At 33.2% G+C, this 16,289-nt stretch overlaps 1 protein-coding gene across 4 annotated transcripts in view; it reads right to left on the bottom strand.

The window, feature by feature from the left end:
- The window catches only part of ZNF280D (zinc finger protein 280D), a 123,919-nt gene that overhangs the window by 38,986 nt on the left and 68,644 nt on the right, over window positions 1-16,289 (bottom strand). For all 4 annotated transcript variants that reach the window (XM_058294247.2, XM_058294250.2, XM_012528962.4 and 1 more), the window contains exons 14-19: window positions 12,622-12,756; window positions 10,463-10,770; window positions 9,850-9,990; window positions 2,938-3,000; window positions 382-500; window positions 196-232 (exon numbers count right to left, since the gene is read on the bottom strand). In XM_058294247.2, coding sequence (XP_058150230.1) covers window positions 196-232; window positions 382-500; window positions 2,938-3,000; window positions 9,850-9,990; window positions 10,463-10,770; window positions 12,622-12,756 — 803 coding nt within the window. The remainder of the gene's footprint in view (window positions 1-195; window positions 233-381; window positions 501-2,937; window positions 3,001-9,849; window positions 9,991-10,462; window positions 10,771-12,621; window positions 12,757-16,289) is intronic.

The raw sequence follows: 16,289 nt of genomic DNA on the forward strand, positions 1-16,289 counted from the left end.
ATCTCAGAACTTTGAACTTAGGAAATTCCAACTTGTCATGCACCAGGTCATGAGCTCCACAGAGCAGGAAACTATTTCAACAACCAGCTTTAAAAAAAAAAATTTAATATTTTTCATTTCTATTAATGATACATCAAAAATACAAAGGTGCTATAATCCATCAAAATAAAATGCACTGAATAAAATTACACTTACTCAGAAAGATGTTCAGAAGTTGGGATACAAACAGAAACTGAAATTAGAAGAAAAGTTTCACATTTAAAACAGCACATGAAATATGATAAGCAAGAATAATGACTCAGTAAAGAGCCCATATTGTGGCTCACCAAAAAATTGGAATAAATATCAGCAATGCAAAGTAACCCAATTATACATACGTACCATTATCTAAGACAACTTTGCAAATATGAGTTTCGCGGTGACTTAAATGTGTAGCCATATTATCTAAGCCAGAAACATCAGTTTGGAAATCACAATTAAGGCACACAAAAGTAATGCCCCTATGAAAAAAAGCAAATAATGTAAAAGTTTTTTTTATCTTGTATGAAAAAACATACACAATTTCAATAACTATTTTCCCATGTAATAACTGTTGATTTGCATATTGTCATGACAGTCACTTCCCATTTTTGTTATAAAACCTGATATAACTGAAATCATACATTAGAAAATAGCAGGCTAGAAAATGTCTAAATCATGCCCATTTATAAAAGTATTTGTGCTTTACAAATTGCTACTTCTCATACCATCTTCTAAAAGCTAGGAGTCAAGAGACCTACAACCTAATCTTGACTCTACTAACTAACTTGGGCAAGTCACAATCTATCTGGTTCCTCTGGCTCATCTGCAAAACAAGGATATGGCATTCATTCATTCAATATATATTTATTGACGCTGTTTTAACACACACAGTACTACTTGCTGAACAAATGCACAGTCTGTGTTCTAATGGAGCTTACAATCCAGTGTCTTATTAATATTCAGGGACGATAAAATTATAAAGAGAAATGTGAAGGCTTTAAAAATAACGCAACTATGCAACTACTGTTTTGTCAGTTAATTAACAAAGCATATATATACTTTTGAGAGCTCGTGTAATTTTAAATTTAAGTATTTTACCTGCATAGGATAGGAACAAGTAACATGCCTTAGACCTACTTCTCTCCTGAGGCTCTGGTCTAACCGCTCTTTATGTACAACTATATGTTGCATTGGTACATGAAAACTGCCCTACACAAAACTGAAATCATGTGCTTCCTCTCAAAAATCAACTTCTGAATGATCTTTCTTATGATGACATTTCCCCTGACTCTAAAACTTAAATTCTAGTCATCTCTGACTCTCTTCTTCCTTAAAACATTCAGTACGTCAAGTATTTTATAATAGTAACGATTTATTGAATACTTACTCTGTGCCAGGCTAATAATTTTGCATAACTCATCAACTAAAAGAGGTAGGTGCTATAATTACTAACTTTTTATAGAGGACAGAGTCAGGCATAGTAATCTACCAAAGACAGAGACCTGGTAAGGGTCAGCACCAGGTTTGAAACTGAGCATATTGATTCCAGAGCCTTTGTTTTTAAACATGATGCAATACCACATAACTACCTTATCTCAGATCCTTATTAAATTATTCACAACTACTGTAAGAGTCCTAACTAATCTATGTGATTCATGCATCCACTGTTTACCTTTATACCTTTCAAATCAATATTCCTTCAGTATCACCCAATTATACACAAAATATTAATGGTTCAATAACAAAGTTAATTATCCATACCTTTATAAATATTTCTCAACAGTTCTTTCTGTACAATAAAGTTGTACATGTTTTTATTTCAAAAAGATAAAACTGAAATGATGAAGGCTATATACTAATTTCAAGAATTTCAGTGGTTTAAGAATCTTAAAACAAAAATGCTAATCACTTTACTAGGTAACTTCAACATCTTTTTAATATTCAGATATGGTTGGAGAGCCTTATTTTTGTTCATATTTTACAATAGAAATGCATGAAGTTTCATCTTGATGGCTGACACCAGTGAAACAAAGCTTAATAGGAGAATAAAGGCTAACCACATCTATGGTCTAAGGATATAATAAACAGAACTCTGTTAGGTCCAATAACAATCATTTGGATTTCTGAATTAGGCATCCCAACATAAGGTTTAAAAAAAATTATAACAAATCACAATAAGATACCACTTCACACCCACTATGATGACTATAATTAAAAAGAGACAAGTACTGGCAAAGACTTGGAAAAATTAGAATCTTCATACACTAGTGGTAGGAATATTAGCCCAGCTAATTTGAAAAACAGTCTGGCAGTACCTCAAAAGAGTTACCATATACCCAGCAATTTCAATCCTAGCTATATACCCAAAAGAAATGAAAACACATGTCCACACAAAAACTTGTACGCAAATATTCCTAATAGCAATATTCACAATAGTCTCTAAAGTAAAAACATTCTAAATGTCCATCAACTAATGACCAGATAAACAAAGTATGGTATATCCATACAATGGAAGACTATTTAGCTATTTTTTAAAAATGAAATACTGATACATGCTACAAATGGGTGCACCTTGAAAACATCATGCTAAGTGGAAGAAGCCAATTATATGCAATGTCCAGAATAGGTAAATGTAAAGGCAGAAAGTAGATTCACAGCCAAGAGCTGAAGTTGAGGGAAAAGGGAAAATGAGTGCTAATAGGTATGGGACTTTTTTGGAGTGGTGATGAAAATATTTTAAAACTGGTTGTGGTAATAGTTGTACAACTCAGTAAATTCATTAAAAACTTATAAATTGTATATTTAAACATGTGAATTATATGGTATATGAATTATATCTCAATAAAACTATCATATTAAAAGTTTCACAATATAACAATTTTGCAGTAGAAAGACTAAAAAGGATTAACTAGTTACCTGAGATGTTCTGAATACTTCTTAAAAATACAAAATCTTTTACTGGGACGGTTACTATGAAAGCTAGAGAGATAGAAGAGATTTTATTAATTTTATTATCCCATAAGTCAAGTCTATGCTTAAGTCTCTTAGTTTTTAGTTTTCATTAAAAGAAAATGACCTAAATAATAAAGCTATTTCATTCATGTTTAATTCAAGATTTTATTTTCCATTTTACCTGTTTATTTTCTAATGATGTATATTTCTCTAAGCACATTATTAGACCATCAGGACCTCACCATTACAAAATAGTTTGAAATGTAAAAAGCATCAAAGTAAATGTCTTTCAACTAGTAGTTGAAAACAACTTTAAATTTTTGCTAATATGTATTTTTGATATAATATGAAGCTATATTAGTCATCATTTTTCCATCTTAGTATGCTTGTGGGGGGTGGAATATACATTCCAAATGATCCTGGAGGTAAACACTATGTGAGCTAAATGCCACAGTTTACTATCTGAGAAATTACTTTGCAGTTACTAGGAGAGGCTTTAAGAAAGCACATTAAAAGCTGAATTCATGGTTAAAACAATACTTTCCCTAAGAACAGAAGAGAAAACCACTACCCAAACTTCGTAGTCAATGAAAATAGCTTTTATAAACACTTTTACAACTGGAAAGGAAAGTGTTACTGTACTAGGAAGTCAGGACTAGCCTAGTACAGTATTAAGAAAAGTGTAGTCATAGATTAACAACATCAATATCACAGAGGAACTTGTTTAGAAATTCAAAGTCTTGGGCCCAGCCACAAACTTACTGTATCAAACACTGGCAGGGGTGCAATAATCTGTTTTAACAAGCTTTTCAGGATATTTTTATGCAAGTTAAAATTTTGGAAGCATAGCCCTAGCTTGGACAAATAGGCCCAAGCCTGGACCACAGACTAATTAATAGTTACTCTCAGATACAAATTAACCATTACCAGTATAACAAACATGTACATGAAAAGAAATATTCTGGCTAGCTATAACTCCCAGAAAATAATCCCAGAAGATTCCTAATAGTCATTTCTTTAATCTGGGGGTGGTGGTGGGATAACTTCTATTAAAGAATTACAAATTTAAGATCATGTCCCCCAATCAATTGTTTATTTAGAAGAAGCCATCAGGGAAGTCCTGAAATTATATGCAAAAGTTTATGTACACATCTGTTTGCTCAGAAGAATGAGTCCAAGATTTTATCTGAGTCCCAAAGAATGAGAACCAAAATAATTCCTTTTTCATTTATGAGATTACAAGTCATCTTTAAAAGTAAGAGATTTTAAAAAGCTCTTTCCTCTTTGTCTTCAAGTAGATAGACTGTTTTTTGGATTTCTCAATACGATAAGGGGAAAGAAAAAATTATATGTTAGGGTCCTTTTCATGGCTTCCCCTTCTGTCTACAACTTATGCCTTATTAAAATGTTGTAATGTAAAACTTTTAGTTACCTGAATCCAATTTTAATTTTGATTACCCAAAGTGTAAAAAAACAAAACTTACATTGCACCTTTTTATTTCTGTGTTTAATAGACACAAATTCTATACTTGTAGTTTTGTGTATTACAGAAAATGAAAAAGTAGATCTGCAATTCACAAAGAAAAAAGAAAAAAACTACCCCATTAGGGCTGCATAAAGTTAACAGTAATATAGAAATAAATCTAGGCTCAAGGGAAAAATGGTTAAGATTTTTAACATGAAATAGGAAAAACATAATGTAAGATCTATGTTTAAAAAATCTACAACCTGGTTACATGACTGTAAACAATTAAAAAACTCTTTACGCTAATCTCTAAAAACAGGTGAATTTTATTAAGTGTAAATTATACCTCAATAAAGCTGGGTAAAAAAACCCTTTGACTGTATTTTCTTGATAATCTTGATTCACTATAACATTACTTCCTGAGAAACACAAAGGAACCATTTCCTTAGCACCTAGCAATAATGATGCTGTACCTGCTAGTTAAGACACTAGACTAGAAGTTAATTATGATACAGTAACAAATAAGGCAAGTTGCCTGCCCTAGAGATCTCAGTGTTTGGAGGGAAGATAAATTAGGAGAGACAGGAACTGGCACAGAATAAATGTTCAATAAACACTTGTTAACTGAATATACCAAAAGTGACACATATAAAGTTTTGTGGTTGCATGAAGGAAAGCTGCGGGTAGATAGGTAAGAGTCAGTAAACAATTAGGAGTTCATTTCAGATAGGAAGTTTCCTACTGCCATGCTCAGGCAGAGGAAAGAACAAGTACAGAGAGGAATTTTCAAGAATGGAGAAGGAATTAAAGGACTTGAAAAGGCATTTAGGAATTAGCAATTGAAAGGTTTTATATTCTCCAGAAAAATTTGAGCTTTATGCTACCAATGTTAGAAAGTCAAAGAATTTTAGAACAAATAATGATCTGATCGAATATGCCTACTGTAGCAGAAGGAAAGATTGGAAAAGGGGGTGGGGAGGGGGGGAAGGTAGACAAGAAGACCAGTTATAATAAGGTATACTGCATAATCTTAATATTCTTATAAAGGCCATTATTTAGTGCCAATAAATCTATATAAAATATGTAAGGAACTCAACCAGATCTTGTAAAACTTAACATGGTACTCTGTCTTGTTGAGTGTAGAGGAACAAATTTTTATACCAGCTTTCTTTTTCCCTAGAAAAAACTTACATTATCCTTGAAAGCCTAAGTGAAATGTCATTTACATAAAGTCTTCCCTTATTTCTTGCTTAAAGAATTCATCCTTTCCTCCTAGATGCTCCCATTATCATTTATCACATTAAACTAGATAAATATTTCTCGCCTACTAAACTGAAAATTAAAAGAACTTTAAGCCCAGTACCTAATAATGGCAAGTTAGAATAATAATAGCTATCATTACTTGAAGATCTTCTAAGTGCAAAACATTTTATTAAGCACTTTAAATACATCTTCTCTGATAATCATAATAACTTTCTCCACATAAAAAGGAAACTAGGGTCAGGTTAAGTAATTTGCACACAAAGTTACACAGCTAATAAATGGGAAGCTTGGATTCAAATCCAGATCTGTCTGATTTGACAATATTGTTAGCAGTTCACTTGCCTCCCCATATAGTTCTTAACAAACAGTACCTTTCTACTAGGTACCCAATAAATATTTATTGAATTGAAACTGGCTGAAATAAACTCTGCTAGAAAAAGAGATATTAAATGGGTATGCCAGTTAATTCTATTATCTTATATGTAAAGGAAAAATCTTCTTATACATCGTGCTGAGGAATAATAGCAATATTACCAAATTCTTTTGCTTTTAAAGGTTGTTTCTAGTCCTACCTAAAAGCTGTAAGCAAATAAGTTTCAATAATTTAAATAAATGAACCCAAATAATGCTTTTTTAAAAATCATCACTTAAAAATTACACATATACTGAAACTTTTCTCCAAAAGAGTCTCATTTCAACAATGTTCCAACTGTTTCAAATTTTTGAATATTCCCCTTTGAGATTATATTGAGGGACTTCTATAATTGCAACAAATAATAACTACCATCTGAAATTTGCAATGTGTTATTACCATGGAGAATATACAGAGTTCCTTCTTCTCAAAGGAAAATATATAGATATGAATAAATATAAGACAGAATAGATGAATGGTACTTTAAACAAAGAGAGGAATGTGAGTGGTTGTGGTGATCAGACACTTCACACAGGGTAAATTGAGGGAAAAAAACAGGGTCATTACAGAGAATAGCAAAGAATAAAGAAAAGGCATTGTGAGTAGGGGAGAAACTGTACTTTGGGGAATATTAATCAATTTATAGGAATGGGACTCTATAGAATGGATTGGGACACCTTTAAGACCAGAGGGAAAAGTCCAACTGAGAAGCTTCAGAGTTGGTATAGGTTAGAGGATAAAAGTTCTCATACCCTGGAGAAAATGAAGTTTCTTATACACATACAGAGCTGAAGCCTATAACAAAAGTGCGTATCAGGAAGGGGTGAGGATGTACTATTCAGTGGGAAGTACCTAAGGTAGTAAGAGAAGTACAAGAACCACTGAAAGAGAAAAAAGCAAAGGGACCTACCAGCCTTTAGAATAGTAGCAGTGGAAGCTTTCAGTTCCAGATGAGGCTAACAATGAGTAAGAGCTCAGTGATTACAATGCAGTGCAGGGTTGATAATCACTGGGAATTGGGAAAAGGATATCAAGGGAGTCTAAGTGCAGATGTTTGGGTTTAGGATGGGTTTAGATGACCTAAAGGACAGATGGAAAGCCTATGGAAAAATGGGAGAGGGCTAAATGACCATTGGTTTTATTTTCCAGGTTGATCTACTATGAATCAGAGGCTAGAAGTAAAGCCCCCTTCGGGCAACCATGTGGTTTGACACAGAATGAGAGACCAGCATTGCTCCCAGTGGTATACAGAGTAAAAGGTTGCCTGAAACCTGATTAAGCACAACCCAGGTATGGGTAAGAATCACTGCAGTAGTTAGGAGACAGAGTGGCAGAATGCAGAAGGTGGAGTTTCAGGAAGTCATGATGCACAGTGGCAGATCAAAAGAATTTCATGAGTTTCAGAAACTTGGGACCGTGAGTTTCAGCTGGTACTATACATTCATGTAAATGACGCCCTGAGAAGATGGACCTTAAAAGATACTGGGTGGTACTTGCGTGGATCCTAACACATGATAATTTTGGACTTGTTTTTTTAAATGCCAGTGAGTGAGTCAAAGGTAAAAATATCTATAAAAATAGTTAAAAATACAGAGTTGGATCTTAGGAAAAACAAGAATTTAAATTAGATTTAATGTTGATAAGTAAAAGAAAAAATTGTGAAAGTGGTTGAGTTTCCTAGGGAAGGAAAATGAAGAGGCAATGAGATGAAGAAAAGACAATGAATAGAAAAATAGCCAAAAAGGAATAAGAAAAATGGTGGTAACAATTTAACAGAAGTCCAACAGAAGAGTTTCAAAACCAAGTGATCAGCAATGTCAAATACTCTAAAGAAGTCACAGAAGAGTAAGAATGAAAGAAAGTGAATTAGTACATGAATGATAACCTTTAAAGAAACAGTTTTAATTGACACTTGGGGATGATACTCAAATTAAATGGTAAAGAAACGAGTAATGAATAAACTTGTAAATGTTGACAGTAAAAAGGAAGACAAACAAAGAAAGTAGGCAGTAGGAACACATCTCCCTCATCTTAAAAAATACATGAAAATGTTTGAAAGCAGAAGGAATCTGGTAGAAAGAAAATTGGTGAAATGAAGATGCAAGTTAACTGAATAAGGACATGGAGGAAGTAGAGGAGATAAGGGATAGGGTTAACTTTAGAAAAGTTAACATGTTTACTTTCTGAGATTAATATCTGGATGAAAGCAATAGGAGAAAAATGAGAAGTAAAAAAGAATTAATTTTGGAAAAAATGAAAAGCATGTTCTGCAAGTAATCAGTAGGCAATGTTAAAAACTGAGACTAGAATAAAATCTCTGAGGTCCTGAGAAAGGTTTAAATAAATGCCGTAGGTGAAAATAAAGAAGTACTTGAAAAATAAAAAAGTTAAAATGCAATGAAGTTAAAGATCATGAATTCAGAGTTGATTGAATCAAGTACAGTTTGGCAGTCTAGAACTAAGCATAGATAAAGTTCAAAAGGGGAAGAAGTTCAAGCTTGGCAAAGTGAGCAATACTAAAGATGTTAAGGATTCTGGGATAAAAACAAAATACATATTCAGATGACCCTGAATATACAAGGTTGAATATAAAATTGGATGGGTGCTCCTGGACTGGAAAAGGAGTCAAAGCCCTGAAAGTTATGGAGTAATGTGAATTCAGAATGAATGGTCTAAGTGCTTAGATCAAAACAGGACTGTTAAGAAAGGGATACAATATCTTAGAGGTGGATGTAAAGTGCTAGTACTAAAGTCATCAAGGTACCAGTATGGTCAGGGTGATCATCAAAGGGAAAACAAAACAAAACAGTTGCCAGAAGCTGAGGCAATCAACAAGGACAGATAAACCCTTAAAAGTGGAAGCTGTTTATGACCTCAGGAAACCTAAAGGTCATGTTATGAAAATCACTTTTCTAGCTATGACTTAATTCTAATTAAAAAAAAAAAAAAAGGAATCTTACTTTAAGCAATCAACTTATCTGATGAATATTTAAACAACTTTTGGCTATTTTTTAAAAAATAAACATCCATCCCAAAGTATGCCCCTACTAATGAGATGCAAATGAAAAGTAATATGGGCTCTGAAGGCTTTCTTTAGCATAGAATAAATGGTAGGTGCTAAAATACAGTAAACTGAATCAATGACTGAAAAGGAATTACAGGCATCAGGACTAGAATAGCCTCTCATTTCACCATATGAATACAAGGATGAAAGGCTGGATGGCTGAATTACTGCATGGCTGGATAGCTGGACAGAAGAATGGAAAGATGTACTGGAGGGGAGGGGTGAGGAGAGACTGGCTGACCCAATACAGTCATCGAAAATCCTGGAGTCTCTCAAAGTAATTGCTTTCAAGAGGTTTGCACTTACGAGATTATAGGTATTTGTTTGATAAATACATTTAAAATATTTCAAGTTTTATGTTTGAAAATAACTTATTATTGGAAGACCTATATCAAAAAAAAAAAAAAAAAAACCCTATAGAAAAACTATTTCCCTAAGAAACCTACCAAAATTTCATTAGTCTAATTGTTCTTACAACTTTAGTTCCCGTAATTTCATGAGTTATTGTGCTGAAAAATATTATTAAGCAATATTTTAGAAGTTCCCTATTACCAGAGCCTTTTAGCTTCTTAGGGGAAAAAACTGCCTCCTAATAGGATAACTTTATTTCTAAAAAACAAACTTCCTGAACTATAACTTTCATTGGCAATTTACACATTCAACTCGTCTTACCTCATCATATGATTTACATAGGCTTTGCTACAGCTAGTGTTGTATCTGCAAAAACTACAGTGGACATATGTAGGAAAGTGGTTTGCAAAATCTTTTATTTCAGAACTACATTCAATGCACTTGTGAACTCCCCGACGGTACCTTATGGAGACATAAAGAAAATGACAAAAATATATTTTAAAACAAAAATCATAAGGGAAAGCCTTATTAACATTCTATTAATTACAGCCAAGTAGTTTAAATTCATATCTGTAAGCAGAGACTCATAATTTGAAAATCTGCTATGGAACAATAAGCTACAATAAGTATAAAAAAAAATCTAACATCAGTTAATGTTCTTCACTGGAATAAAAAGGATCAAATTAACCAATTCAAACATCATAAGATATAATACCAGTATAATATATGAAAATTAGAGAATAAAACCAGTAATTCACATACTGCTCAGCAGTTGTAAAAAAAATACCTATTTATTATTTGCTTGACCTTTATGCCAGATAAATGATATCACGTAAACATGCAAGAGAGTTCTGTGATAGGACAAATTTATTCTAAGTAAAGCTTCTGTACTTAGATTAAATTAGTATTATATGTGAGGAATAAAAGATATTACCTTAAGTTCCTCAATGCAGTATTGACTTTACTTTTTTTGTTGCTACTTGCCAATGTATTTTGTTTCTTTTGCATATTAGAGATTTTTGATTTGCATTTAGATTTACTTCCATTAGTCTTATTTGCACTAAGTTTACTTGTATTGGATTTAGTTGCATTAGGTTTACTTATATTAGATTTTGTGGGATTTTTAGCAGTTATATTTTTAGTCCTTGGAGGTGAGAGCTGAAGGGTAGAAGTGCTTGCACTAATGGAAGGTGTGGTTGAAGATCCTAATTGTAGAGGTCCAACTGAAGCTCGAATAGTAACCTAAAAAAATGAAGATATTTGCTTTAATCAGTCATCACATTACTATAAAAAATATCACTGTAATACAAAAAGTTAAACATCAAGTATTTTGAAAATTAGCAATAAAAATTATAATCAGGTAAGTCTATTTTTCTAAATGTCCATAACAATTAAATGAAATTAAATTTGATATTTACTATTGCAGTATTACAGTTTTGTATTGATATCACTTATGTTAACACTGATATTAATGGATAATTAGGAGTTAATGCAAATTATAGGAACATAAAAAGCACATTTCATATGCTCTGATATAACTAAAAAACTTCTGCAAATATAGAGATCAAAATTTGAATCTCAAAACCTGAAAAAATAACTCTAAAAAGGTCTGCATTTTCCTTCAATAACTACAAAGCAAACAGATCTACAGTAAATGTGACCTTCTCCTTCCAGAGGCTCATCGGGCAGGATTTAAGCTTACAAAGTTATAGGAGCAGTTAAACCAATTCATCATACAGGACGGACAGCTGAATAATATTCAGAATTTCCTTAGAAGGAACCAATATAAAAATTACCATTTAGTATTCAGAAAGAGTAAATGTTCAATTATATCTGTTGGTTGACAATGGAAAACATAACTGCCTACCAACAATCTCTTTAATCATTTGACTATACTCTCCCCATGTATTGGAGAAGCAGCCTGTGAGGAAGTACTATGAAGTGGTAGCATACAAAAGCACTGGACTAGGACCTGTGCTTAAATTTCCTGTGGTTAAATCTCTTACTATCTCTTCCCAGCCATGTGACCTTGAATAAGTAGCTTACCCTCTCTAAGCCTCCTCCATCTATACTATGGAAACAATATCTGCCTTGTCTATCTCACTGGATGACTGTATGGATTAAATTACACTATGTATTTTTAAAAAGCACACTAAAAGCCTAATTCTAAAGTGCTATAAAAACATTTAGTATCACTATTATTAATATTATTACTATTATTATTAACAAGGGAAGATATGAGAGAGGACTGCACTGCTTACATTAGTGTTCTGCATGTCTAGTCCCAGCATGGAATGAATGGATTGCAGGGAAGGATACTGGATAGCTTCTCTCGCTCTAGGTCTTCAGAGCATGGCTTTATATTGTTTTAATTAATTCAAATAACAGACATACCCACATTCAAAGGTAAGTACCCAAAGCCAAATATAAATGATTTGGGGATTATTTCACTTTGGATTATCCATGCCTCTGTTTCCCTCCACTGGAGCAAATATTCAAGAGCTGACTGTATATAAAGAAGTCAGAGAAAACAGATGTATATAAGGCAAACAGGGAAAAGGAAATTACAGTCATCAGTATGCAGTCAGATAGGTGTTTTTTGCTCACTTAAAACACAATGCTATCCAGCAGCAGAACTTGCTTCTTTGAGAACAGATTCAGTAAAACCAACTTGAACAAACAGCTGAGAACCTGTGGTATTTAAGGCACTATGCCTGATTCTGGGGACACAGATAAAACAAGATTCCTGATCTCAAGCACCTTATAGTCTAGCAGTGAAAACATATACATAAACACTGCCAACTGAAACACCTCAAAAATAGCTTATGTAATATTGAAACAACCCACTGACCCAGGCAACAGTTAATCTAGTTGTACTCCAACAAAGCACACATTAATGAACTAAAAACAACTGATTAGAAGTTTTGGTTTCTAAGGATAGGAATGATAAACCTAAAATTAAAGTCATAATAACAAGTAGAAATCACATAAATTCCATATAAATAGAAAAATTATATTCAAAAGATAAAAACAGATAGGGGTTCATTTCTTTTACCATGCAAAATGTTAAAATACAACATATTTAGAACTCACTTTTGTTCCAGGAGGCAATCCTTCTAGTTGTTTAGGTTTTATAAATGTTCGATGATGCTGAGTCTTATGATCCATTTTCTCTTTACACGTCAAAAATTGCAATCTGCATTTTGTACAACGATGTATTCCTTTTTTCTGTTTAGAAACAGAAAAATAGGGGGAAAATAATTTCTGCAATCACAAATCCTGTGACCTGAAATGGCTCTGGTTTAACTTTTTTTTGGCTTTGACAATTTTAATGATAAAATAATTTTAAAACTAGTATTTAACCATCTGCTATCATAGATAATACTAAAATATTACTTTGTTTTTAAACACTTCCTTCCATCTGCCCCTGAGAATCTAAGTCCCCACTCAATCTGAAGAAGAGAGGGCATCACCATCCCCATATTCTCAAAACTGAGGAATGAACAAACCTAAGGGAAGAATGCAACTATGGACCAAAGTAACTTACCATTATAGTAGTACCAAAAGAACTTAAAATATTGATATAAAGATAGTGGTTCCCAAGGTGCTGAGGGGAGGAGGAGGGAAGAAGAGGTGGAACAAGGGGCATTTTTAGGGTATTGGAATTGTTCTGCATGATATTCAATGATAGATACAGACCATTATACATTTTGTCAAAAACTGTAAAACTGTACAGTGCAAAGTATAAACCATAATGTAAACTATAGACTATGGTTATTAGGAATGCTTCAATATTTGTTCATCAAGTATATCACACTCATGTAAGAAGTTATAAGTTGGGGGAAATGCAAAAGGGAGAGGGTGGGGTATATAGGAATCCCCCACATTTTCGGTATAACTTTTCTATAATTTAAAACTTCTTTAAAAATAAATTTAAAAAAAAAAAGCACTCCTTGCATTAGTATTTGGGTTAGAAAAGCATATGTTACCCTAGAGATGTCAAACATGAAAGTTCTATCAATAGGTTCTAATGAAAGTTTTGGCAATTGTGGTGTGAAGCTCTTTTAATTATCAAGTTTAATTATCATATTTAAGCAGATGATATTGTGAAAATGTACCGTGCTATGTCTTCATCCTAGAAAAAGTAAATTATTTTTAATTTTTTATATTTTAGTTGGTGCATAAGTTGTTCAAATAAACTGAACTTCTAAAACCAAAGAAATACAGCCAGATATTCCAAAGCCGATTATGTTATAGAAATAGTTATATAAAGCATTATCCAATAAAACTTTCCGCAATGATAAAAATGTTCTACAGCTATACTGTCCAATATGGTAGTCACTTGCCACATGTACTTACTGAGCATTTGAATATTGGCAAATACAACTGAGGAACTGATATTTGAATTTTTAATTTTAATTAATTTAAAATTAAATAGCCACATGTGGCTTGTGACTACCATACTGGACAGTACAAGTATAGAGGAATAATCAGAAAACTTCCCAATCCATAGGTTGAGAAACTCCTGACTGAGTCATTCCTCAAAACTTATCCTGTTATTATTTTATAGATAGGAAATAGACCCAAGAGAAATCTAAGTTATTTCCCCATAGTCAGTCAGTGACACTGCCAGATTAAAACGCTAGTTTTATTGTTCTTTCCCACTATATAATATCAATTATAATCTTAATCTGTATGTTCTCATTAATTTAAAAAGTACAGGGAAAGGATGTGGCTCAAGCAGTTGAGCACCCACCTCCCACATGGAAGGTCCTGGGTTCCATTCTCAGTGCCTCATGAAAAAACAAAAACAAACAACAAGCAAAACAAATCATAAAACCAACTCAGGGAAGCCAATGTGGCTCTGACTGAGTGCTGACTTTTCACAGACAAGGTCCCAGGTTCAATTTCTAGCCCCTCGTACCTCAAAAAAAAAAAAAGTATATACAGACACATACGTGAATTTAAGACAACATATTTTAAAAAAGGATGTTTTCTATAAAACTATATCTCTACATGATCCATCACTACTTCCATATGAAATACAATCAATCATTTATAAAATTCAAATTAGGTAACATACATCAAAGTACTGACAGTTACTGGCATATAGCAGGCATTTAATAAAATTATTGACAAAATTCAAAGCAATATATAAATACACTGTATATTTCTATTCTAGCTTCATCTTAAGAGTATTTTAGAAGTATGGGGTATTGGAACATATCATAGGTGCAGGCACCCTAAACAAATTAACCTGTATATGCTCAAGGGAGAGAAAGAAATAGAGAAAAGTGTAGCCAACAGATATCAAAACAACATGACAGAAAGAAAGCTCCCCAGAGTTGTTCTCAAAAATCTTTATCTACACTCATCTAGTTTCATGACTTTAAATACAATTTATCCAAATGCCTATTCCATATCACTAATTGCTGTCTAATATGCATCTCAAATTAACATAGTCAGAACTGAACGCTAGATTTTTCTCTCCACCTCTGCCAAAAAAAACAAAACAAAACAAAAAAAAAACAATCTGATGCTTAGTCTTCCCCATATGTCAGTATATGGGAACTCCATTCTTACAGCTGCTCAGGACAAAAAAAAAGAAAAAACAAACAACAAGAAACAAGTCACTCTCTCACACCCCACACGGAACTCCTTCCACTTTTAAAAAACATTTATAAATTGCCTTTTCTCAACATCTCCAACTCCTGCTACCACACTGGTCTAAGCTACTCACTTGGACTACTGTATCAGTCTCCTATCTTGTCCCTGTCATGCCTTTCCCCCACCTACAGTTTACCCTCCCCACAGCTGCCAGTGATCACATGGCAGCACTTTGACATGCCTTAAAACCCTCCAAAAGACTTCCCAAAGGGTTGACTGGCTTACAATGCCCCATGTGAATTGGACTGTATTCTGTTGTTACAAGCTCATCTCCCATTATTCCTCCTAATTCTTTACTCTGCTCCAGCTACACTTGTAGTGTTGCTGTTTGCTGAATGCCCAAAGAATACACTCACCTCACTGCCAGATATTCACATGGTTTACTCCCTTAATTTCTTCATAGAGACCCTTTTTTGATCACCCGGTATATAAAAGAGCAACCTTTCTTCTACCTATCCCACCCCATATCTTGGCACAACCTATTCTCCTACATTTTTTGGCATACATTTGCATTCAAACACGCACATACAAACATACACACACATATTTTCTTTCTCCATTTAACACAAATTCTAGAGAGCATAAACTCTGCTTTCTTCACTGCTACATCCCTAATACCTAAAACAGCCCCTGGGACATAGTTGGAACTAAATTGGAACTAAATAAATATTTGTTAAATAAATGGACAGTGAGGCAGATAGCAAGAGCAATTTAGCCAGTTCAAATGTCTGCTGTTCCATCCACAGAGCATTTGCCCAGAGTTCTGAGAATTAATCTACAATCCTCTCAATTGAACTCAAATCTTGCACATTTCTCTTGTATGTGTAAGCATTTCAATGTGTTAAAAATGATGATGATACGGTCCATTTTTTAATTACATGATATTCAACCAAAGGAACAGTAATCTATTTCAAGGGTAGAGAAATAATTATTGGTATTAAACTTTTTGAGAAACATTACATTATTTGGAAGATTTGCGAGATTTTCAAGGGTGATTCCGATTATTTGTAATTTCTGCTTTTAGACCTAACAACAGTGTGGAATATAAATCTGTGGTAAAGCAGCAAAAGCTTGGGCTCTTAGGTCAAATTCTG

Source organism: Dasypus novemcinctus, chromosome 3 (genome assembly GCF_030445035.2).
Source record: "Dasypus novemcinctus isolate mDasNov1 chromosome 3, mDasNov1.1.hap2, whole genome shotgun sequence".
Lineage (NCBI taxonomy): Eukaryota > Metazoa > Chordata > Mammalia > Cingulata > Dasypodidae > Dasypus > Dasypus novemcinctus.